This window comes from Barbatula barbatula (genome assembly GCF_947034865.1).
Source record: "Barbatula barbatula genome assembly, chromosome: 20".
Lineage (NCBI taxonomy): Eukaryota > Metazoa > Chordata > Actinopteri > Cypriniformes > Nemacheilidae > Barbatula > Barbatula barbatula.
In genome coordinates, this window is record NC_136783.1 from 1204544 (window position 1) to 1227810 (window position 23267).

General features: G+C 39.4%; 2 protein-coding genes across 2 annotated transcripts in view; one reads left to right on the forward strand and one right to left on the reverse strand.

The window, feature by feature from the left end:
• Window positions 1-12718, reverse strand: part of slc11a2 (solute carrier family 11 member 2) — a 41764-nt gene extending 29046 nt beyond the window's left edge. Inside the window, exons 1-2 of the mRNA XM_079483531.1 lie at window positions 12536-12718; window positions 6761-6834 (exon numbers count right to left, since the gene is read on the reverse strand). Coding sequence (XP_079339657.1) covers window positions 6761-6794 — 34 coding nt within the window. The 5' untranslated portion in view covers window positions 6795-6834; window positions 12536-12718. The remainder of the gene's footprint in view (window positions 1-6760; window positions 6835-12535) is intronic.
• Window positions 12719-16829: 4111 nt separating this feature from the next.
• inpp1 (inositol polyphosphate-1-phosphatase) lies at window positions 16830-23267 on the forward strand. Its single transcript, XM_079483240.1, has 6 exons — window positions 16830-16976; window positions 17770-17982; window positions 18081-18141; window positions 19438-19638; window positions 20458-20632; window positions 22020-23267. Exons 2-6 carry the CDS (start codon window positions 17779-17781, stop codon window positions 22513-22515), a joined length of 1137 nt encoding a protein of 378 aa, XP_079339366.1. The 5' UTR covers window positions 16830-16976; window positions 17770-17778; the 3' UTR covers window positions 22516-23267.

The following is a 23267-nucleotide window of genomic DNA, read 5'->3' on the forward strand; positions in this document are numbered from 1 at the left end:
AAAGATTATGGAAGTCAAAACACAGGTCAAACATCAGACACACAATAAATTCCTATATACAGTGTTCATTAAATAACACTATAAAATTCTAGCAGCCCCCCCAGTCAGGCAAACGAGGAACCCAAACTCCATTGGAGGAGAAAAAAACCTGAGAGGGAAACCAGGCCTGACCAAGGGATTCCAGTTCCCCTCTGGCAAAAACTGCTGCCTCTGCACAAGCTCGACAGTGCGCGCACAACAAGGCAAGATAAAAAAAAATTATTTAAGATTATCATTAATAATCTAATAGCGACTGAAATTTTGTAGGGTCGCTGCGTCCTTTATCCAACTCTATTGCATCCTGCCCGCTCCGGTAACCTTGGAACAATGAGACAAGACTGGCTGAGAGTAGAGTTCTGTTCTGCACTCTTTGATGCAACAAATGCATCAGTTGTTATTGGAAGTGTCCCTGGTTCCGGTTGATCTAACTAGTGCAGCCTAGATCTTTGAAATATATATATTATGATAGTGTAGTGTATGCAAGATTAAAAAGATGCGTCTTTAGTCTACATTTAAAGTGACAGTGTGTCTGACTCCCAGACAGTGCGGGGAAGACTGTTCCAAAGGCAATAAGATTTTAAAATTATTGCGATGCTTTATAGGTAACCAGTGCAAGGTTGACAGAACTGGGCTAATATGCTCTACTTCTTTGTCTTACACCAGACACTCCAAACTTTCTGCTGGTGTGAGTCCAAGTTCAAAGTCTAGTCCTGATGCAAGATGGGCCAATGTCTACCAGACATAAAGCCATAATTTGTACCCAACTGCCAATATATTATTTCCTGAAAGTTGGGGAGGCACCAATTTTCTTATAGGTTTAATGGTCCAGTGTGCAATTTTTGGGATGATATATTGATAGAAATGCAACATAATATACATAGCTATGTCTACAGAGGTGTATAGAGCTTACACAATGAAGCGATATGTTTTTTTTATTACCTTAGAATGAGCTATTTCTATCTACATACACAGCACCCTTGCATGGAATTCGGCTTGTTCTGTCAGCCATCGTCAAGTCAAGTCCGCTTTATTTATATAGCGCTTTTTACAATTTTCATTGTAACAAAGCAGCTGTACAAGAAAACATTGACTATAAGCAAAACATATAAGGTTATGCAAGTCAAAACACAGGTCAAATATCAGACACACTATAAATTCCTATATGCAGTGTTAATTAAATAAGACTATCAAATTCTAGCAGCACCCCCAGCCAGGCAAACCAGTATACAAACGGTGGCGAGGAACCCAAAACTCCATTGGAGGAGAAATAAACCTCAGAGGGAAACCAGGCCTAACCAGGGGATTCCAGTTCCCCTCTGGCAAAAACTGCTGCCTCTGCACAAGCTCGACAGTCCTTGCACAACAAGGCAAAATAAAATAAAAAATTATATTTAAGATTATCATTCATAATTTTGTTGAGTCGCCACGTCCTTTGTCCAGCTCTATCATCACAGCATTTGTAAGGTGGGCATACCTGTCGGTACAATTGCTTTGGAACCTGATGTTCCAATAAATTCTTTCATCATTTACTCGGAGTCTTCCAAAGAAAGTTATTTGGAGGAATGTCAGTAAACATAATTTTGATCAAAAGCTTTCATAACCTTGGTTCATAATGCAATGAGGTGCATCGATGAGTTCAATGAAATAGGACCACAGTTGTTTATGAGTCCCTCATTCGTCCTGTGTGAAAAGCTGACATAATACAGGGCTCAACAATAAGGACTGCCAGATGTACCGGAGATAGCACTTTACAGTACCCTAAAGACAATGAGCTTGCATTACCGAACACTACTGACTATGCACATTCAGGCTGTTACTTTATGTATGTCAGCATGATTTTATGTCCTGGAGAGAAGCCGGTAGAACCAAATCAACAGGTTCATCAGCAATTTCGACACACAATAACCTTAAGACTATATTTATGAGCAGCAGTGTTCCTACTAAAATCACAGAAATTACAACTTTGCAATGACTTCCTCTAAGAGCAATAAAGTTACTCAGAACAGCCTTTATTAGCTTTTACACACACAGGAACATTTAACACAAACTTTATTCTCAGCATATTACATAACTGTCTATCAAGCAACATTTCTGAAAAGCCAGAGTTCATTCAGATGTGCATTTGTCAAAGGCAGACATACACGTGATACAGGAGTTACTTAAAGCACATACAAACCATTTTGAAGAACTTAAACACTGGTCCAGAAGCACTTCCTGTTTCAGTTGTTTAACACATTAATGTTACAACAAACACACAGAATATTTAAATGCAAGGCAAGTTATGAAATGCACTAGTTTGATAATTCAGTAATTGACAGAACGTTCCAGTGCACACAGAGACACCTGCCGTAGCAGACACAATGTCATAGAGTGTTCACACCTGAATCGCGCTATTCGTGTGTAGCTGGACGCTTGAACATTTTGAGTTTACTCGCTTCATTCGTGCGATGGAATTCGCTTCAATCGCGAGTGAAATTCGCGTCATGGGAGGGGCTTCTGGCAGGCGGCTCCAGTCTTGTTGCGAAATGAAGCGCAGTCCTTCAGAGGCGCAGTCCTTCAGAGGCGCAGTCCATCATTGTTGTTTCAGATTTCTGCCTCCGCTCGCAATGTCATAATCACGTCACTACTACATCAGCCGCCTGACTGATTAACGTAGCGCTAATTTCCGCCAAAGTTACGATTTTTCAACTCATTTGCTCATTTCGGGTGAATCGCACCGCAAGTAGGTCTATCGCGTCTTTGCATTGACTTAACATGTAAATCACTCTCTCTTAATGCTTCATTTGCGCTTAGCAGTGTGGAAATATTTCAAAATCAATGATGACGACCCACGCATGGCAATCTGCATGCTTATGTCCTTGGTTTTGCGCTTTGGAGGTTATTGGACACTGTGAATTTTGGCTTTGAAAAGTTTTGATAAGAACATAAGATTGATTTATTTTTTCATAATATGAGTTGAAGTTGTTAAAAATAATGATGCTGATATGTTCATTAGTCTCATTGTGTTGTTCTTAGAAAATTGCCACAAACAAAAAGAATCTAGCATCAGTGTTGGTATCGGTATCGGCGAGTACCAGGGAAAAATGTATCGGTATTGTACTCGATCCTTAAAAAGTGGTATCGGTGCATCCCTAATTCTTTCTAAAATGTCATGCAGATGACAAGCTCAACCGTTCAACCGCTAGATGGTTATTTGTCTGAAGTCCCCAGAATCTCATATCTCTAAACCGAACAGGAAATCCGATATTTTAAATTTTCTGTGTAATATTGCAATATTTAGAAATTTCATGCTGTTGTACTTTGACACGATTATGATGTCGATCGGATAAAAACTCTGGGAGGAGTTCGTCATTCTCATCTTAAGTATCATCTGGTATCATGCTTGCTTCACTACCCAATGGTGGCAAATCAAACTCCATGTTACAAATATTGTAGAACAATAACTTCGACTACAAAAGGTGCGTTTCTTGATAATCTGCCTGAATTGTCTCAAATCTCTAGCATGAGTAATAACGTTGAAGATCTTGACTTTACCATTGAAAATATTAATGCCACCTTCTCGGAAACGCTAGACATAGTTGCTCCTCTGCGCTTAAAGAAGATTAAAAATGACAGACCGACACCGTGGAATAATGAACTCACTCAGGCTCTAAAGAAAGCGGCACGAAAAATGGAGCGCAACTTTAAGAAAACTAAATTAGAGGTATTTCGTACTGCCTGGAAGGATAGTATTAAAAATACAGGAAAGCCCTAAAAACGTCTAGATCTGCCTACCTTTCATCACTAATAGAAGAAAACCAGCATAACCCTAGGTGTTTATTTGATACAGAGGCTAAATTAACCGTCAGCGACTTCTGATTCTGTATACCAGCATAGCAGTGATGATTTTATGAACTATTTCACAAATAAAATCCAAGATATTAGAGAAAAAATTATAACTATGCAACCAGAAGTGAATCCCGCTGAACAAACGACTAACTACAGCACCTCTAAGGAGAAATTATGTTTATTTTCTACTATAGATCACGATGAACTCTCTAAAATCATTAGATCATCTAAATCAACTTCATGCATGTTAGACCCTATACCTACAAATCTACTGAAAGAGATGCTTCCAGAAATTATAGATCCTCTTCTTAGCATTATTAACTTATCTCTGACATTAGGACATGTGCCTAAAGCATATAAGGTGGCTGTTATAAGGCCCCTTGTCAAAAAACCCCATCTGGACCCTGGAGAACTAGTTAACTACAGACCTATTTCGAATCTACCTTTCTTATCTAAAGTTCTGGAAAAAGTAGTCTCAATTCAAATATGCTCCTTCCTCCAAAGGAATGAGATTAATGAAGATTTCCAGTCTGGATTTATAGCTCATCACAGTACAGAGTCTGCTCTGATTAGAGTTACAAATGATCTGCTTATGGTGTCCGACCGAGGTTGTATCTCCTTATTGGTGCTGCTAGATCTTAGTGCTGTATTCGACACCATTGACCACAGCATGCTCCTACATAGACTCGAAAATGATGTCGGTATTATGGAAATAGCTTTGAAATGGCTTAGATCTTATTTATGCGACCGTTTCCAATATGTAGCAATAAACAATGAGGTATCACGCAAATCGCAAGTCCAGTACGGTGTACCACAGGGCTCAGTCTTAGGGCCTATGCTCTTCGCATTATACATGCTACCTCTAGGAGATATAATAAAGCGACACGGACTAAGCTTTCACTGTTATGCTGATGATACGCAACTTTATATTTCCTCGAAGCCTCATGAAACACAGCAATTCCATCGAATAGTGGAATGCATAGTCGATATAAAAAAGTGGATGAGTAGCAATTTTTTATTACTGAACTCGGAAAAAACTGAAGTGTTACTCATCGGACCGAAAACCGCCCTACGTAACAATCAAGAATACTGCTTAACTATTGATGGATCTTCCATAAAACCCTCATCTTCAGCTAAGAATATTGGCTTTATATTCGATAGTACTGTGTCATTTGAGAACCAGGTCGCCAAAACCTGTAAAATTGCGTTTTTCCATCTAAAAAAATTATCATTAAACTACGTCATATGCTGTCACCATCAGATGCAGAGAAGCTTATACATGCCTTTATGACATCAAGACTAGATTACTGTAATGCACTATTAGGTGGTTGCCCTGCAGGCCTATTACAAAAACTCCAACTGGTCCAAAATGCGGCAGCTCGAGTTCTTACGCGTACAAAAAAAGTATGAGCATATTAGCCCAGTTCTGTCAACCTTGCACTGGTTACCTATAAAGCATTGCATAAACTTTAAAATCTTGCTTATTACCTATAAAGCCCTGCATGGTTTAGCTCCTCACTACTTGAGAGAACTTCTTACGTATTATAGTCCATCACGTGCACTACGCTCTCAGGCGTCCGGTCAGTTGGTAATACCTAGAATTTCAAAATCAAGTGCAGGCGGCAGATCCTTTTCCTATCTAGCACCTAAACTTTGGAACAGTCTTCCCTGCACTGTCCGCGAGGCTGACACACTCTGTCAGTTTAAATCTAGACTAAAGACGCATCTTTTTAATCTTGCATACACTACACTATCATAATATATATATATTTCAAAGATCTAGGCTGCACTAGTTAGATCAACCGGAACCAGGGACACTTCCAATAACAACTGATGCATTTGTTGCATCAAAGAGTGCAGAACAGTACTCTACTCTCAGCCAGTCTTGTCTCATTGTTCCAAGGTTACCAGAGCGGGCAGGATGCAGTCCAAGGTTACCGGAGCGGGCAGGATGCAGTCCAAGGTTACCGGAGCGGGCAGGGCGCAATCCATTCCCAGACCTGACAAATGCTGGACGAAGGACGTGGCGACTCTACAAAACTTCAGTCGCTATTAGATTATTAATGATAATTTTAAATCTAACTTTGTTTTTTATTTTGCCTTGTTGTGCGCGCACTGTCGAGCTTGTGCAGAGGGGAACTGGAATCCCCTGGTAAGGCCTGGTTTCCCTCTGAGGTTTTTTTTTTCTCCTCCAATGGAGTTTTGGGTTCCTCGCCACCGTTTGCATACTGTTTTGCACAATTTGCCTGGCCGGGGGTGCTGCTAGAATTTGATAGTCTTATTTAATTAACACTGCATGTAGGAATTTATAGTGTTTCTGATATTTGACCTGTGTTTTGACTTCCATAACCTTTTATGTTTTACTTATAGTCAATGTTTTCTTGTACAGCTGCTTTGTTACAATGAAAATTGTAAAAAGCGCTATATAAATAAAGCTGACTTGACTTGACCTAAGGCTTTTGCGACGCTAAATTGCAGAGATCTAGAGTTTTCATGGGGAATCGTGACCCTGGCGGCCTCCCAAAGTTTGGCGTAACTCAGGCACACAATATGCGACCAGCCTCACACTTCACGTGTTCGACGAGAGTCCTGTCCTGAAGGCATATCCACGTCAGTGTTCACCTATAGTCATAGCGCCACCAGCTGGCAATAGGAAATATGGCACGGAAAAATCTATAATGGAACTCCCTGTATGCACGTTGCCTACCGTTCCTAATATCTACTCATTTTCAACGTGAAATAAAAACCAGAAGAAACTCCAAACTTGTGCAAGCACTTAAAATGTGCTGTCTCAAAAACCTGTCGCAAAATGCGACCATTTGGTGGCCAGTATCAGATAACAGTGAAGAGAAAGGATTCACAAGTTTACTCATTTACATGTGATCATTCTCACCTTCCAGGAGTTCCCCATTGCCCTCAGTCCTCATGAAAATGAACTCAATGTGTGCCTCCGTCAGACTGATGGCTCTAAAAATATAAATCACCAAGAAAAATGAGCAATGTGTTCGGGAAAAAAATTACGGTTTGTGTTTCTACAGAAATATTACTTTACATTACCCAAAAATTATACATAATATGCCAGATAAATGATTGTAGCAAGTTATACATATTTTACATTTGAATTTCCATTGTCTCTATTTTACTGACTGTAATGGTGGAGTTTTTATAAGACAATCAATAGAAGTGATATAGAAGTTTTTTAAAAGGGAAAAACTCTACTTATTTATATAAAAAATTATCTTTGAATCATAGTTATTTGTGAATGTGAGTCTGTCTGAAAAATGTTAAATCCCCGATTTCTCACTGGAAACAAAAACCAACAGTAAGAGTACAGTGTAAGCTCATAATGATACAGCAGAAGGTTCTCACAGATATTACACTGCTGTTACACAAACACACTCAGAATTAAGTTTAGAAAAAAGCATCACGTTTAGACCACACACGGTGCTGCTAATGAGTAATGAACGTTAAACAAGGAAAAGAAAAAACTGGAGAAATAAATAAACATATTGCTAACAGTTTTAAATTCAGTGCACCAATATTGCTTGATTCCAGATTATATTTAGGGGTGTAACAATACATAGATTCAATTTCAAATGATACAACGCATCGATGCCACACGTCAAATACTTTTGTCTGCTTTCTTTATTTAAAAGTAGTTTTTTTTGTCAGTTTGTTGTAAATCCTGAGCGAGCAAGGTTGCATTTGTGAGTTATTAAAAATGTAACTGCTTGTGTAAACTAGGCACGTACATTTACATTTACTCATTTGGCAGATGCTTTTATCCAAAGCGACTTACAAGTAGTTTCTTACAGTGTCACATTACTGCAGAGCGATCAGGGGTCAGGTGTCTTGCTCAAGGGCCCTTCAGTCATGATCTGCTGGCGCTGAGATTCAAACCTTCTGATCACAAGCCCAACGCTCTTACCCCCAGGCCACAACTGACCCATATAATATCAAAATATCGCTTAAGAAACTTAATCGTAAGAAATGCTTGAGGTATCTGCAAATACTGTATAGCTGGCAGAGAAAATCAATATTGTTTTTTGATGAACTGTCCGATTTACAGCCCTATTGATATCGTCATAAACTTTTTAACTTGTTTTACGTCAACACATACAATAGAAAGAAAAAGAAAAAAAATTCCTCAGCATATCATATAACTCTTTGACAAGCAACAATATATAGTATACTACAGCTTTTTATGGACAAATATATTTACTATTGTATAGCAAAACATTGGAAATTCAGAATTCAGAACAATTCAAAATGATATGGCTGATGCTCCAATTTATCCATTCTGTATGTAAAATGAATGTCCTTTGTAAATTTTTTGTCATCCTCTGCCTATTTATGTAATGAACTGAGCTTTTTATACTTGCGCTACAACGATTTGGCATGTGCTACAAAACTTTAAGCCTCTGTATACATGTTATAACGTTAGAGCACATAATAGACATTTTTAATCTGTGAAGAGCAGCTAGCTGTGTGTCTGATAAGTGCAACGGCACAGCACCCACACACCCACATTCAGTACACAAGACTAAACAGCTACTGAGCCACTTATCAACTTATCCATGAACTCTCAGGGCTATTGGCTCACTGTTTTTGCACAAAGCTTTGGAGCAACAGAGGCAGGGCCGGCTATAGGCATGGGCAGCACGTCTGTCTCGCCCACCAAATGAGAATATAGAAATAACACAAAAATTGCACACTTGGTTTGAATTGATTATAAACAGCATGTAAAAGTAATTGTGCAGTAAAGCCTGATTCATTTATTATAACGGGAGTTTTTGCGGTCTTATTTTGTGCTGTTAACAAATAGCTATTATTTATATGTGGCAGATCATCTTTTCTGTTGTTTTGACCCGTTTTCTCCAGTACATTTTCTGCAACATTTTTATATGGAATTTGGGAGAAATGTTGTCAGAAGTTCACAGAATTTTTTTTTTTATAATTTTACCAAAACGTATTCTTATCAGAAAAAATGTTGTTTTTCTGCAGCTATACTGTATGTGTGGTTGGGGTATATCTGCTAGCCCACCCTTCTGCACCTGGCCTGTACAGAGGGTACTCTGAAAACAACCTCCTTTTTTTAACAGTCACATTTTTTGTGTCGTAACTTGTGGCTTGCAATAATGTTTGGTACAGTGTTTCCCAATCAGTTACGGAGCCATTGGCTCCAAAAGGGGAAAAAGCAGGCGCAAAACGATATTGTGGACGAGAGCCACATAACATGAACTTACATTTTGTTATCAAATACTCTTAGTTATCCTGTTGTGTGTAAATCTTCCCTATCATAGGTTTTGCTCACATAATGGTTTTCTTCCTAGGCAGGGCCATACAGAATCTGACTTTTTAATACCACCCTTACTAGGAATGCACCGATACCAAATTTTAAGGATCGAGAACGAGTATGATTTACATGTTAAGAGAGAGTAATTTACATGTTAAGTCAATGCAAAGACGCGATAGACCTACTTGCGGTGTGATTCACGCGAATGAGGCGGCGCGAATTTAGCGTTTTCGTTATTCGCGCGAGTTGAAAAATCAGAACTTTGGCGAAAATGTGTGCCGCGTTAACCAATCAGGAGCCTGCTCTAGTAGTGATGTGATTATGACATAGCGAGCGGAGGCAGAAATCTGAAACAACAATGAAGGACTGCGCCTCTGGACCCAGACACGGCGCCGAACTAGTCTACTTCTATCTTCAGCCTTTCATAGCACATAATGCGCAGCTAGCTGCTCAACCAAATCAATGTCCGCCATTTCGCAACAAGACTGGAGCCGTCTGCCAGAAGCCCCTCCCATGACGCGAATTCCACGCGCGAATGAAGCGAATTCCACGCTTTAAATGCAAATGTTGAACTTCCAAAAAAGCAGCATGAAAATTTTCAATTTGCCTTTCCGTTCATTTCCGATTCACGAAAACGCAACTTTCTCTTTACAAGCAGACACACGCTGAATCTTCGCAAAATGAACATTGGTAAAGACAAAAAAAATCTGCCTTGTTTTTTGTATTGGAATTACTCAAGGAATCGTTTCAGCCCTAGTAAAGAGAACGCTGTACATTTTCAAAGAAACAGCTCTTTATTTACCATTGTATCGCTCTAAATGTGTGCAGAACTTCATTCACTGGGTGGATTTATGATGTTTGACTGACAGCTTGATGATCCAATGAAGTTTCAAGGTTCAGTCACAAGCTCTTTTAAACACGTTTCATTGGTTAAAGATTCACAAAACCCATAGACAGACGTAAAGTCTGAATAATAAAAAAATGATTTAATATTGAGACCCACTCGGTTCACCCCAATCGTTGCCCCTTAAGGCAGGGACGTGCACAGGAATTTTGAGGGGCAGTTGCTCTGACCTGAAAAAAGGGCAACCCCCCACCCCCCAAAAAAACCTCACAGGCTATATGAAGGACTGAGAATAACAGGATCTTTATTCATATATATATAAAGAAGTAAAACACTGAAATACAGCACTCAATCACCTTAACTAGTACTAATAATAACACAGAAAAACATAACTCCCTGAAATATCTCTCCCTCTCCTGAATCAGCCTCTTTTCAGGGGGCATCTTGGCTTCAAACAATACCCAAAATAGTGAAAGGATTTAGGCATTTAACCATTTAGAATAAAATAATTAATGTGATGCATAGCTTCCATCATTCATTCTTCTTGCTCAAATGAAATAGTGAGAAACTAACTATCAGCAGAGACGTAGCTTAGTTTGCCTAATGCCTACCTACCAAAAAAATAGTAACCTAGGCTGCTTGTCTGCAAGCTATCTGTCTTATTATTTAGGCTAAACGTGGCAAACTCAGCCTGGATTTATGAAGAATTTAATTCATTTCATAAAACTTGATGATGATGATTGTTCGTTTGTTATACATCACAAACTCACCTTTTCTGACAACGTTATGGTGGCTATTTCCATAACACAAAAAAGGAGGACACTTTACAGCATTTAGTGAGGCAAGAATAATTACATAGGACTCTGGTGTACTCGCAACTACAATACAATTTTGTGCATCATATCAATGGTCTCATGATACAGTGATTCTGAAACAGTCTACTCGTTTTTTTTAAATTGTCTGGCAATGAATATTTGACCTAAGCTTAAGGGAAGATGTACCCGCAGCTCGTCGGTTACTTTTGTTTTTCTGTGCTGGCATGTCGCAGGTCCCTTGACTACAAACGTCCACTTCACAGCGACATCCATGAAAAGTGTCTCTACTGTTTTTTTATATAAAGTTGTGCTCTTTTGTCCATTCCGGACTAAACGATGTCTGACGTTTCAGCAAGTTACCGTTATGATGTGACGAATCCAGCATGTGGACTCCACTTCCACGTCGTGGAGGCTTGTTTACGTTATTAACCAATGATATATCAGATATTTATTTGACACCTCTTTCAGCCAATCATTTGTTTGACCGGAGATCTTACGGCGTCAGACGCAATGCTGCTGCGTCCCAATAAATGTTCTAAAGCGGGTTTTGTTTAGGCCGATTCAGGGGCTGCCCCGGACGACGGACAGGGGGCTTAAAATCCTGACTGTCCGGACGAAATCCAGAAGTATGGCCACCCTAGACAACGTTGAGTCGTATCACCCGATAACCGCGACAATCTCCTTCTAGGGCCGCTCATGCAGGCTCAGCTCAGGTGCCGGTCGCGTGCAGCACTGCAGCCACGTAAACAGAGTTTGTCCTTCCCCTTCTGACTTTTACTTTAGTCGCCCGAATACGGAAGTGAATGAGGCTTTTCGCGTTTTTTTTTCTCTAGACGTATGTGAAATTCTGCATCCATTGTATGATTTATTTATTTTCCACCTCGGAAGGGCAACGCGAGTCGAGAAGGGCATATGGGCAGTTGCCCGGGCAACCGGAGCAACCCCCCTGTGCACGTCCCTGCCTTAAGGGACTAGTTCAGTCAAAACTCTGTCACATGAGAACACAAGCGTGCTTAGACCATTTAACAAGAGTGCTTAATAAGATTTAGTATTTCAAGATCATTTATGACAATGAATGTGTCGTAAAGTAACTTTTGAGTTTTCAACTATAAAGAAGGCCAGTGGCAACATTACAGCTTTTTGCAATAAAGGAGGATTGTGAAGAGTGAGTGACAGGTTATCGTGTCACATCATTTCATAGCCAATATATACTGGAACTTGAAAAAAACTAAATAATACCAACTGTATAAATGAACAAATAAAACATTTGCATTTCTTGGGCGCACAAATATGAAGCGTCTATAGCCGAATATTTTAAAAGACTAAACTGGGAAAGTGTGTCTCGGCAGTTCTGCGACCAGAGGGAAACTGAGTCTAGATCCCTGAAGTATACGGAGGGAGTAAAGTGCGTTAGTTGTAATGAGTCAGACAATACATTTAAGTTTGCATTTTAGACCAATCTGCCTTTTTAAGTGGCTGACCTAAAGAAGTTATGACCCGTTAGGAAGAAAGAAATCGGATGACTAACTTAACTAGTCTAAGCAGTTTATGCGACTGTTCTGCTGCAGCGGGACCGTCAGTCACAGTCCTGGTCACGTTACAAAATGTCCTAAATCACCATTAGCAGATGGCATTACAACATACGCCAATATAAACGGAGGACATCATTATAATAATCTCAATGATATACAATGCTTGAAAAAAAGCGTTTACCTGCTGAAGCTCTTCGGTGTAATGTGTGTGATAGAAGCAGCTCTTCAGTTCATAATAACTGCTGCGGCTGCCATGAGAATAATGAAGGTGACACAGACTCGCGTCACAGCAAAACGGTTCAAAATAAAAGCGTTTCAAAATAAAAGCGTTTCAACTCAAGGTTATCCAAAGCCAAAGTACTTCGATCGCCCTCCGGTGGCTGGCTGCAATTTGTCATACACCCCGCCATCTCCGTGGAACGAATGGGAATCGCGCAATACCTCGATATATATATCTTTGCCAAAGATGGTTTCTGTCATCAGTTCATGTGGTTGTTTTTCTAATATGTTTTAGTTAGTTATAAAAAGGGCTTGCTAATATGATTTCTTCATTTACAATGGAGGGTATGGATGTGTCGTCACTTCACCACGTGAACACATGTGTGGCAAACCACTCAGCAAAATGACTGCTTACAATATCAGGAAATGCCCTTCCACGCAACATGTCAGATCATTACGGCTCCACCGCGACGGAATCGGGTGTTCCTGGACACTAAAATAAGTTTCTTGATATTGTTAGCAGTCATTTTGCTGAGTGTTTTGCCACCCAGGAGGGCACGATCTGGCATGCTCACGTGGTAAAGTGAAGACACCTCCATACCCTCTATTGATCAAAAGGCCATTTTCACACTTCTGGGTTTTTGACTTACGCATCATAAAAGCTATAAACCAGGCCAACTTAATTATATGTGGAAAAGGTACTACACTGGAAAAGTAATTATGCTCAAAGAATACGAGCATAAATTCTATTGATACTGAAAGTGTTAATGGAACTCTTCAAATAAAATGGGTAAAATCATTAAAAAACAGATTTTGGTTAATGGACTTGCGATCACCACTTTAAACTTACACCATACAATATTCCGTTAAGCTTTTGTTAAAGAGCTGTTTTTCTGTTTTTTTTCATACAACGGAAATATTGAAACCTACATTTACATTTAGTCATTTAGCAGACGCTTTTATCCAGAGCGACTTACAGATGAGGAAACATTGGAAGCAATTATAACAACATAGACAACAAAATACATAAGTGCATCAAAACTAGTCCATTAAAGGCTAGCACAGTGTACAAAGCTAAGAATAGTGATGTTAGTAAGGTTTTTCTTTTTTTTAAGAAGGAAAGGGATAAGAATTTGGATAAATCAATCAGCGACGTGTTGAGAACTAAACTATAGTAATATAGACTATAGACTGTAACAGTTGCTCATTTTGTGTTGATACTGAAACAACCGATCATCTCTTTTTTTGACTGCAGGTTTGCTTATGTTTTGGGGTTTACTTAATGTTTGAGTTTTTTCCTGAGTTAACAAAGAAACATGTTTTGTTTGTATGTTTTTTAGGGATAAAATGTCAGGTATTGAATGCAGAACCCAAACACAGACAGCAGGTGGCAGCAACAAAAATATTATTAAAGAATTAAACCAAAAACCCATGATGGGGGGTTAACACAGTAACAAAAGACACAGTAACAAAATACTTTACAAAAGGCAAACAAAAACTTGCCCCGGCCTCTTATTGCTACCTGTCCTAACTTGTTTGTAATGTGTAGCTCTCACTAAATCCAAAATGAGCCAATTTTTGGCATGACATTTCAAAATGTCTCACTTTCAACATTTGATATGTTATCTATATTCTATTGTGAATAAAATATAAGTTTATGAGATTTGTAAATGATTCCATTCCTTTTTTATTCACAATTTGTACAGTGTCCCAACTTTTTTGGAATTGGGTTTGTATATTAAAGTCGCAAAAAAGACAGTACAGATAATTGCAAATTCCATTATAAAGGGATTTAATCTGTATGGGAAGTTGCTTTACCCTACGGTGACATATTTTCCAACTCTTGTGAAAGAGCCCTAAAGCATGATCGCTTCCGCCTTGTGTCTCTGCCAGCTCAGTTACATCAGACACACATAAAGGGAACAGTTAGGTTTTTTGGTCACTTAAAGATGCACCTCAGATTACGGTTAACGACCTGAGTCAAATTATCCAAACACTACCAACTGCGTCCCAAATGGGATATATCCCCAAAGCCACTGGAAGGCAAGCTAGCAACCTTTAGCCATAATGGTGTAACTGCTAAAGCTAGTTTTTTTAATGGATGTCAATGGGTTTTGTTAGCCGTTACTGGTTCTTCACTTGAAAGTATTACAGACCCTCCCATCTCCCTATAATAAAAGGGTCTATGAAGGGCTTTTTCGGGAAGGGGAGACCACATCAAACGTTGCTCCAAATTAAGAGAAAATGACATTGTTTTTATTGCTCCTTTTTTTAAAACAAAATATTAAAGAGACACAAAAAGAGATACAAATGGGTTTTCCCTCTAGAGTTGACCTATCATGAGTTTTACTGTTTGAAAGGGATAAGGGCATGATGATCACTTTGAAATGGAACTGTCATACATCAACAACCAAAAAGGGGAAACGCTTTCTGTTTCAAGCAACATCCACAAATATGAAAAAAACACTAAGTAAACTTTTGAACTTTCTTGAGGCATAATCACTGAGGCACAGCAATAGCCCTCTTCACATTATGCGGCGAACGGAAGTAGGGTAAAACTCATTCATTCATTCAGCTTGTATTCTCACAGGCATTTAATTGATTTACCAAAAGCAAAAGTAGTTGTATATGTTGTCTGATTTGTTCATGGTTTACTGCGAGATGCAAAATTAGGGAAAACAAACATTATAAAAAACATTGCAATTTATTTATGTTCAAGGTCTGATTTATGTTAGACAAATCAGCATAAAGGAAGATTTTAGTGGAAGTATGTCACTTGGCAGGAAAACCACCAGCAGAAAGAAACACAGACACGGATGGATAAAATGAACAAACAAAAACCTGAAATCATAAGCTACATGGCTCAAAAAAGTAATTTCCTTTAGATTACATTTAATATAAGTCATATAAATAACAAAAATCTTGATTTCATGAGCTCTGTGTGTGTTTTATGTCAGGGTGAGGGTCCTGCTCTGGAAGAATTGAGTGTTAAATGTACACCTTTCAGAGATCAAATTTTGTTCACATAAAAACATTTCGCACAATGAGGCTTGGTGAGTGGATGTGCACTAACTCCATAGTTTCGGGTTAGCTAGCTTAATTTCGACCCCTCTCTGTAAACTAAGCGTGAACCTGCTATACAGCGGCACGTACGCATAAAGAGCTGTTCATGACATTGATTGGCTGCGTAAGTAAATAAGTGTGAGACGCATCATGTCATTGGCAGGACAGTGTTAGTCATTGTTTTACTGTAGTTACCACTTGTTGTCACCTGTCACTTACTGACTTGCATTGCAAAATGGTACAGAATACATTTTTATGCATTTATTTTCGGATCAGGTAGGATTTTATTTTATGCGCTGCATAGATATGCTGTATCGCACGCAGCTTAGAGGGAACATTGATTGGTCATTACCCGTGTGCATATAACCACGTGCCCTGTGCCTTTTGTAGAGAGAAATCAATCATTCAGAATACATTAAATAAAATAAAAATAACACAACAAAATCATATTTTCCTCATCTCTGGACCGATTGTCTGTGCAGATGTAGGACCATGTGATGGTGAGATCGATAATCGTAACCACTGATCTATATAAATGACTGGATTGCTCATGACACCATTACACTGAAGCTACCGTGCCGCCATGTTGGTATGCCCAAACATTGTTTTTAATTAATAGGGAGTATCCCATTTTTCCCCTTTTGATAAGGTAAGGGGAAATCGGGAGGTCTTTATTATCGACATAATTATTACAGTCACATTTAATTTTTTATTTGTTTTGATTGTAAGGACCCTACTCTTTCGCCAGTTATTTGTAATAGTATTATTATGTTATTATATTGCCTGTTTTTTTTCTCTGATTCAATGTTTAATGGATTGAGTGTTTTATTGTTGCTTTTGTAAGGTGAGCTTGTATTATTATTATTATGATTATAACAATCTCATCTGAAAAAAGCCAGATATTGCAAGATGAATAATATATTTGTTGACGGTCAGAAATGTGTCCGACTCTGAGTTCCGCCTACTTATAGGTTTAGACGCAAAATGTGATATCATTTCCACTATTGAAGAGATTACACAATATTTAGTTATTACATCCGAAGTGACGTATTAAATTACAGAAAACTGTTCAAGGGAGAAGTCATTAAGTTACAGGAACTAATGACTTAGTAACCAGTGGTCGCAACTCTGTTTTTCAACGGCTCTGGGTCGTTCGCGCGGCACTGAAGGAAGTCACGCAAGCTCCGCCTCTTGCACTGACGCACTGACGCACTGAAAACGAGGAAACGCATTTGCGTTCCACGAATAAAACATCTGCAGTGAATGTCACGCACGCACCTCACGCGCTCAGTGAGTGAAGCATCAGCGGCGTGTTAGTGACGCAGGAACGATAAGCAGAGGTAAGAGCTTCACTTCATATCACACCAAACCTTTCAGATGTACAAGCGTGTGCATGCTTTACATGTTCAGATGTTATTATGCACACAAGGATCGTACCGCTACTTTTAATACTGAACAAGAAAAGGAAAGAGACTTCTGTAATACAAACCTGTTGTCACTTTGTACTGCGCGTGCACTTACAGGCTGAACATAATAACATGAAATAGGGCTTTTGTTTCTTGAACCCTAAAAAGAGAATTGTGTCGAACTTCGATTGTTCCAAACCTGTAGAAATGTCTTTGTTTTGCTGAAGATATTTGGACCCAGCATTTACTGCCATAGTAGGGAAAATAAATACTATGAGAGTTGAGATTTGACATGTTCCTGTGTGCTGAGCAGAACAAGCAGAATATTTCCACAGGGTTGGAACATTCTGAGTATATGACGACAGATTTGTCATTTTTGGGTGAAGCATCCCTCCCGAAGGCGTTGTTTTTATTTTGTGCAGCAGCAGCAGCAGCAGTTGTTGTCGTCGTCGTCGTCATGCATATTTGCATGTCTATTTGCATGCTTTTGCAGCAGCCGCAGAATCTGCGAGTATAACCACATGCATGTGTAGACCGAAGAAATGTTATAACACAAGAGATTTTTAAGAGCATTTATGATATGATGATTTCATCCGATTCCTTCATCGTCGTGCCTTTAACAGAACAGGGCTTTCGTCCCAGTTAACAAGCTATTTTTGACAGCATGGCCTGATCTGAACAAGACCTCTGTAAGTCTGTTGGTGTCTCTGGTGTGTACGATTGACAGGCCTCAGTTATGGCAGAGTTACTGCGGCTGCTCCTGGATGTGTCTGAAAAGGCGGCTAACGTGGCCCGAGTCTGTCGGCAAGAGGCGGCACTCTTTGAACTCTTGGTACAGGAAAAGAAGGGAGCTGACAAGAACAAGAAATTCATCAAGGACTTCAAGACGCTCGCTGATGTGATCATACAGGAGATGATTCGGCATGATGTTTGTGCCCAGGTTCCTGTGAAAAGCAATCTTTTCTTTAAATCAAACAGATCTTTTGTCATTCTATTGATTCAGTAGTCACGTTAATGGTTGACCTTCATGTTTTATAGTTTCCAGAGATGAACGGATTCATTCATGGAGAGGAATCGAACACATTTGAGAATGGACTCGGTAGGTTACCCAGAGGAGTCATTGTTAAAGGGATATTTCACTCAAAAAGGTTGTTGTTATTAACACAAATAAATCCGTGAATGGTTTAGATGACACAAGGGTGAGGGAGTAAATACTGATGCCTTGAAACCTGTAATTTCCACCCAATAGTCTCTCTTCTCCAAGTGAAAGAAGGAAGGGGATTTTTGCAGACAGTGAACCAAGCGCATCCTTTCCTTCCGTGCTGTGGTTTATTTTCCTGGATTTCTTTTGGGATTTGGGGTTATGCAAACTGTTTTAAAATCAGATGTGATGTAATCAGTGGTCAGGATGAGGTTACAACAGGCAGGCGGCTGAATGAGTGACAGGAGTTTGCTCGCTCAGGGTAGACAATGAATTCATCCAGGGATGATAGAGATGTGCGTGTAGTAGTGTTGTTTTGTTATCTACAGCACACAAACAAATAGGACCTTTTCTTTTGGAGTAGGTTTCCGCATTGTATTGAAAGCCTTCAGCTTGGATCCATGTACTGTTGTGACCAGTGCTCAAATTGAAGGGGTGCTGGGGGATCCCGGATTAGGCATTAGGGACCCCCATAAGAAGTAAAAAAATAGACTCAGGGGTCCCTCACATATTTTTATTTGAGTAAAAATAATTGATAATAAGTTTGTTTATGGGCTAGTTGTCATGTCACTTTAAATTTGAAACGCCCCACCCCACGTCTAGAGACCGCTAAGTGCAGGACATCGTTGACATGAACGCTTGATAGCCGTCGCTCCGGTGACTGGAGACTCACTGCTGACTGTCAGACTCACTCGTAACAGTCCTTGCCATCACCTGCTGGACGTGACCATGTAAACTACACTTAAATCATTGAAAAGTTCCAGCAACCCTAACACACAGACTGCAGCCGGTCTTCTTGTCACAATTTATATTTTAATAAATTCTAATAAACTAGTTTCTTGCATTTAAACAAGTCTTTTGGAACAAACATAATTATTCAAAGTGTCAATCATCCAGTTGTTTTTAGGAAACATAGTAAATCCTACATCGGTAAACAATGCATGAATTATTCTGTTGGATATAAACTACTGTTCAAAAGTCATTTCGGTTCACCAAGCCTGCATTGATTTGATCCAAAATACAGTAAAAGAAGCCTGTTCTTTTTTGCAAGCCTGTAAATAGTATATAGTAATGCATATTATGATCAAATATATTGTGTATTTTGTATAAATTGTATATTTTGAGACCAAAAAAAGTCTTATGGTGGGGACTTGATTCAATCCGATGGTCAATGTGTGATTGTGTTTCGATCAGGGGAGAGCGTTACCGTGACAGTATGTGCTAAGGAGGAGGACACGGCCGCTTTGTTGGCTAAAGTTCTAGACGGTGATCAAACGGCGGCGTCTCTCCTGACCAAAGCCATCCATCAGAAGCTTCAGCTCAGAGACGAGGAAGCTGAATCTCTGCAGCTGTCACTTAGCCCTGATGATGTGGCCATCTGGATTGATCCCATTGGTAATATTCTTGCCTTTTCAAACTGCTCTTCGGTTCAGCACGTACCTGTGCCTGTGCACAACATTTCAGAAGAACTGGAGCATTTCTTGTGCATGACAATAACCAAGTTGCATTTTGCAACTTGCAAACAATGGAAAACATGCCTGCTGCGTGCGCCCTGTGTTGATCTCTGGCTTTACAGTAGATGTTGATAAATTAGCATTCCACGTTCATGTCAGTTGCTTAAAAGAATGTTACACATGTTTAACAATATTTAAAATATTTATGTTTTGCGTAATATTATATTGATTTCAGCTGCTCATAGAGAACTCGGCTGTGTTTGACACATTTACATGTTGAAATTTACTTAGCATTTTGTGTGCGGGTCTGTGGTATATTTATGCTGAGCACACTGTGTCTTAATTGAAGGGAATGAATCAGACGTTTAACACCGGGGTTTGTGACGGTAAACACAGGGCACACGGGTATTTATTGGTTTGGAAGTTCCAAAACTGGTCATGGCCATGCACAAGAAATGAAGAGTTTGGTTGCAAAATGAGAACATTTAGAAACATCACGTTTTTTTTCATTGTGCATTCCAATTAATATGCAGTTGGTTTTTGATTTTGAGCCATATGATTTAATACTGCTAACTTGCACACTAAAAACAGGATTTTGGAAAAATCTTAAAGATGGGGTTCTCTCATTTTGGAAGCAAACTCTTCAAACGTTCCTGTTTTTCCAAAAGGTTGTGCACAGGTGAACACGCTGAATGAGAACAGAAGTACAGTTTGGGTTACGAGCTCTGTTCAAATGTCTTGGCTAATTTCCTCTGGACAGACGGTACGAGTCAGTACATTGAAGGGAAGGAGGAAGAGGAGCTGGATGAAGGCTTTTGTCGATCTGGACTCCCGTGTGCACTGGTTCTGATTGGGGTTTACCTACGAGCCACTGGCCAACCAGTCATGGGTGTCATAAACCAGCCATTCAAATGTAAAGACTTCCCGGGTCAAGGGTAAGATTGCTGTTTGCATGCATGATCCAACAGAAACCGATTAACAAATGCTGTATGTTTTATTTGTCATTTTTTTAATGCATTCAAGAGAACCCAGAGACATTGCATACTGAGTGAGCTGCGCGCACACACACACACACACACAGACACACACAGACACACACAGACACACACAGACACAGGTGTTGAGAGTAATGCATGTAAATGCTGATGGAATATATGAGCCAGTCCAGCTAAAGTCCTGTGTAACCCATTTACATGTTCAAATCCACTTTGCATGAATAATATACCACAGAAGTTAAACACAGTCAGCAGCATGCAGGTATTTCAGCCATCATTCTGCTGAAATACCACTTTCTTCTTGAAAAAACACCTATATTTGCTAGCCAAAAACCTCCTTTTGACATACTATGTTACAGTATATAACACACCGGCTCCCCAAAGGTTCACTGGAGCACTCTGGCCCATTCATCACACACACACACACAGTTAAATTAAGATGAAAACTGAAGACCTAAAATGAGGAATATCAAAAAAATGGATTTAACTGAAGAGATCAGTGAATGAAGTAGGAAGAGGCTTATCAGCCCTGGCTCAACATCACCAGATGTAAATGTCATGCAGAGAGAGGAGAGCAGGCTGGACGTATTACTCCAAAAATACAGTTTGATAGAGTCCAGACACCAGACAAATATTAGTCAATACAATTGTTTTCTTTTTAAAATGTATGCCTTAGGGTGTTGTTTAAGAGAGACAATATACTTTTCTGTGACTTAAAATGTCCGGTCAATGAAGAAGGGATGCCTCTTCACAGAACATAACATATTCATTATCTTTTCATTTACCCATTTATGAGGTAATGGAGGACCGTTATGGAGGAAAAACTCAGCTGTTGTGTAGAAAAAGGCCCACTTCAACACTGCTGTTACTACGAAGTAAAACTGCTTCAAGGTTTTTCCTTTGCGTTCCTGGAAAAATGTTTGCTCTGCTGTAAAAAATGAGAGGGAACCTTTATTCCACATTGCACCTTTAAGCACGCTTTTGCAGCACATCTACAATTAAAATAAGGAATCCGAGTGTCAAAAGACGCTAAATGTGAACAGGTAGTATTTGGTGCTATTTTTAGTGTGTGCTCTGTATGCCTGAGAAAGATGGGATAAGCAAAACATTGTTTAAAGAAATTCAGCTTTTATTTAAAAACAAGACTTTCTTATTTGAAAGTTTGAAAAGAATAATGGCTATATGCTTTACCCAATAAACTTGAAACTCTGTTTTGAACCTATTTCCGACAGATCCATCAGTTCAAATCGATGGGCAGTTGAGCTACTGTAACAACGTAGTGAACGAGTGAATGATTTAAGGAGTCTTTATTTTGTGCCGATTCTAGATGGAGAGGACAGCACTTCTGGGGGGTTTCCTACGGCGATGTGAATGTTTGCTCATTCCTACGGCCGTTGTGTCTGCAGAAGAGAGATCATCTGTCTGTACTGTTGAGCTCCAGTGAAAAGCCAGTGGTAAAGGATGTGCTCACAACGCTCTCCAACAGCAAACTGATGTATGCGTCTGGTGCAGGCTATAAGATCCTGTGTGTCATCCAGGGTTTGGTAGATGTGTACTTGCTGTCCGAGGGCAGCACTTTCAAGTGGGACTCCTGTGCGCCTCATGCATTGCTACGAGCTCTGGGCGGGGGGATATCAGACCTGAACGAGTGCCTTCGCTCTTACGCCAACGAAAGCGATGGGCCTCGACCTGAACTGACCTATCACGAGCCCCACAACAGAAGTCAGGGTGTGGATAGGTGGGCAAATCGAGGAGGAATAATCGCATATCTGGACTCGAGCGTGTGTGATAAAACCGTAGCAGCTCTGGCTGGAAAAATCTGATTAAATATAGCATTTTTAAAAATGTCAATTTTAAGATGACTTCAGAAAAACATGCTGTAGATTTTTCAACCGTTAAAAAGAACTGACTGGTTATCATGGTTTATCACTTTTACAGCTGATTAAACCGGAAACTGACGTTCGTGACATTTATGGGGCTGTTCTTCTTTGTTTCCTTTTTGTGTTACCATGTTCATGGTCAGTAGAAAACTATGGTATGAGAGTTTATAAACATTTGAGTGTTTTAGACTTATTCTTCAGTATGTTGTATTTACAACATATATATATAATATCCTTTGTTTTAAGTTCACAATATGGAAAAATAAATGTTTTAACTTGTGTAGTAATAACAAAGCTTACCCGTTGAAAAAAACTCTGTCATCAACCTAATTCTGTCAAAGGATACAAACCTGTAATTGAAGCTGAACAATAAAATGGGAACAAGGCGTTGAGTTACTGTTGAGTCACCTTTAGTTTGCCGAGCAATTCTGAGATGCTGTAAAGAAAGTATGGGAATGGAAAGCTTTGATGCACCATGTCATGTGTTTGAGATACATATGCTTTAAATGCATTGTCATTTTGGTGACTTCTGGAAGAAACAAGGGCACCTGGTTTAAAGGGATAGTTCACCACGAAATGAAAATTCTGTCATCATCAAACCTCTATGACCTTCTTCTGCAGAACACAGACATTTTAAAGAACCTTTGGCCCCCATTAACTTGCATTGAGTTTGTGTCCATATAATACGTATAATA

Coding starts and splice junctions, on each gene's coding strand:
- inpp1 (XM_079483240.1), top strand. CDS start 17,779: ATGGCAGAGTTACTGCGGCTGCTCCTGGATGTGTCTGAAAAGGCGGCT. Junction 17,983..18,080: donor GGCATGATGTTTGTGCCCAG/GTTCCTGTGAAA, acceptor CATGTTTTATAG/TTTCCAGAGATGAACGGATT. Junction 20,633..22,019: donor AAAGACTTCCCGGGTCAAGG/GTAAGATTGCTG, acceptor TGCCGATTCTAG/ATGGAGAGGACAGCACTTCT.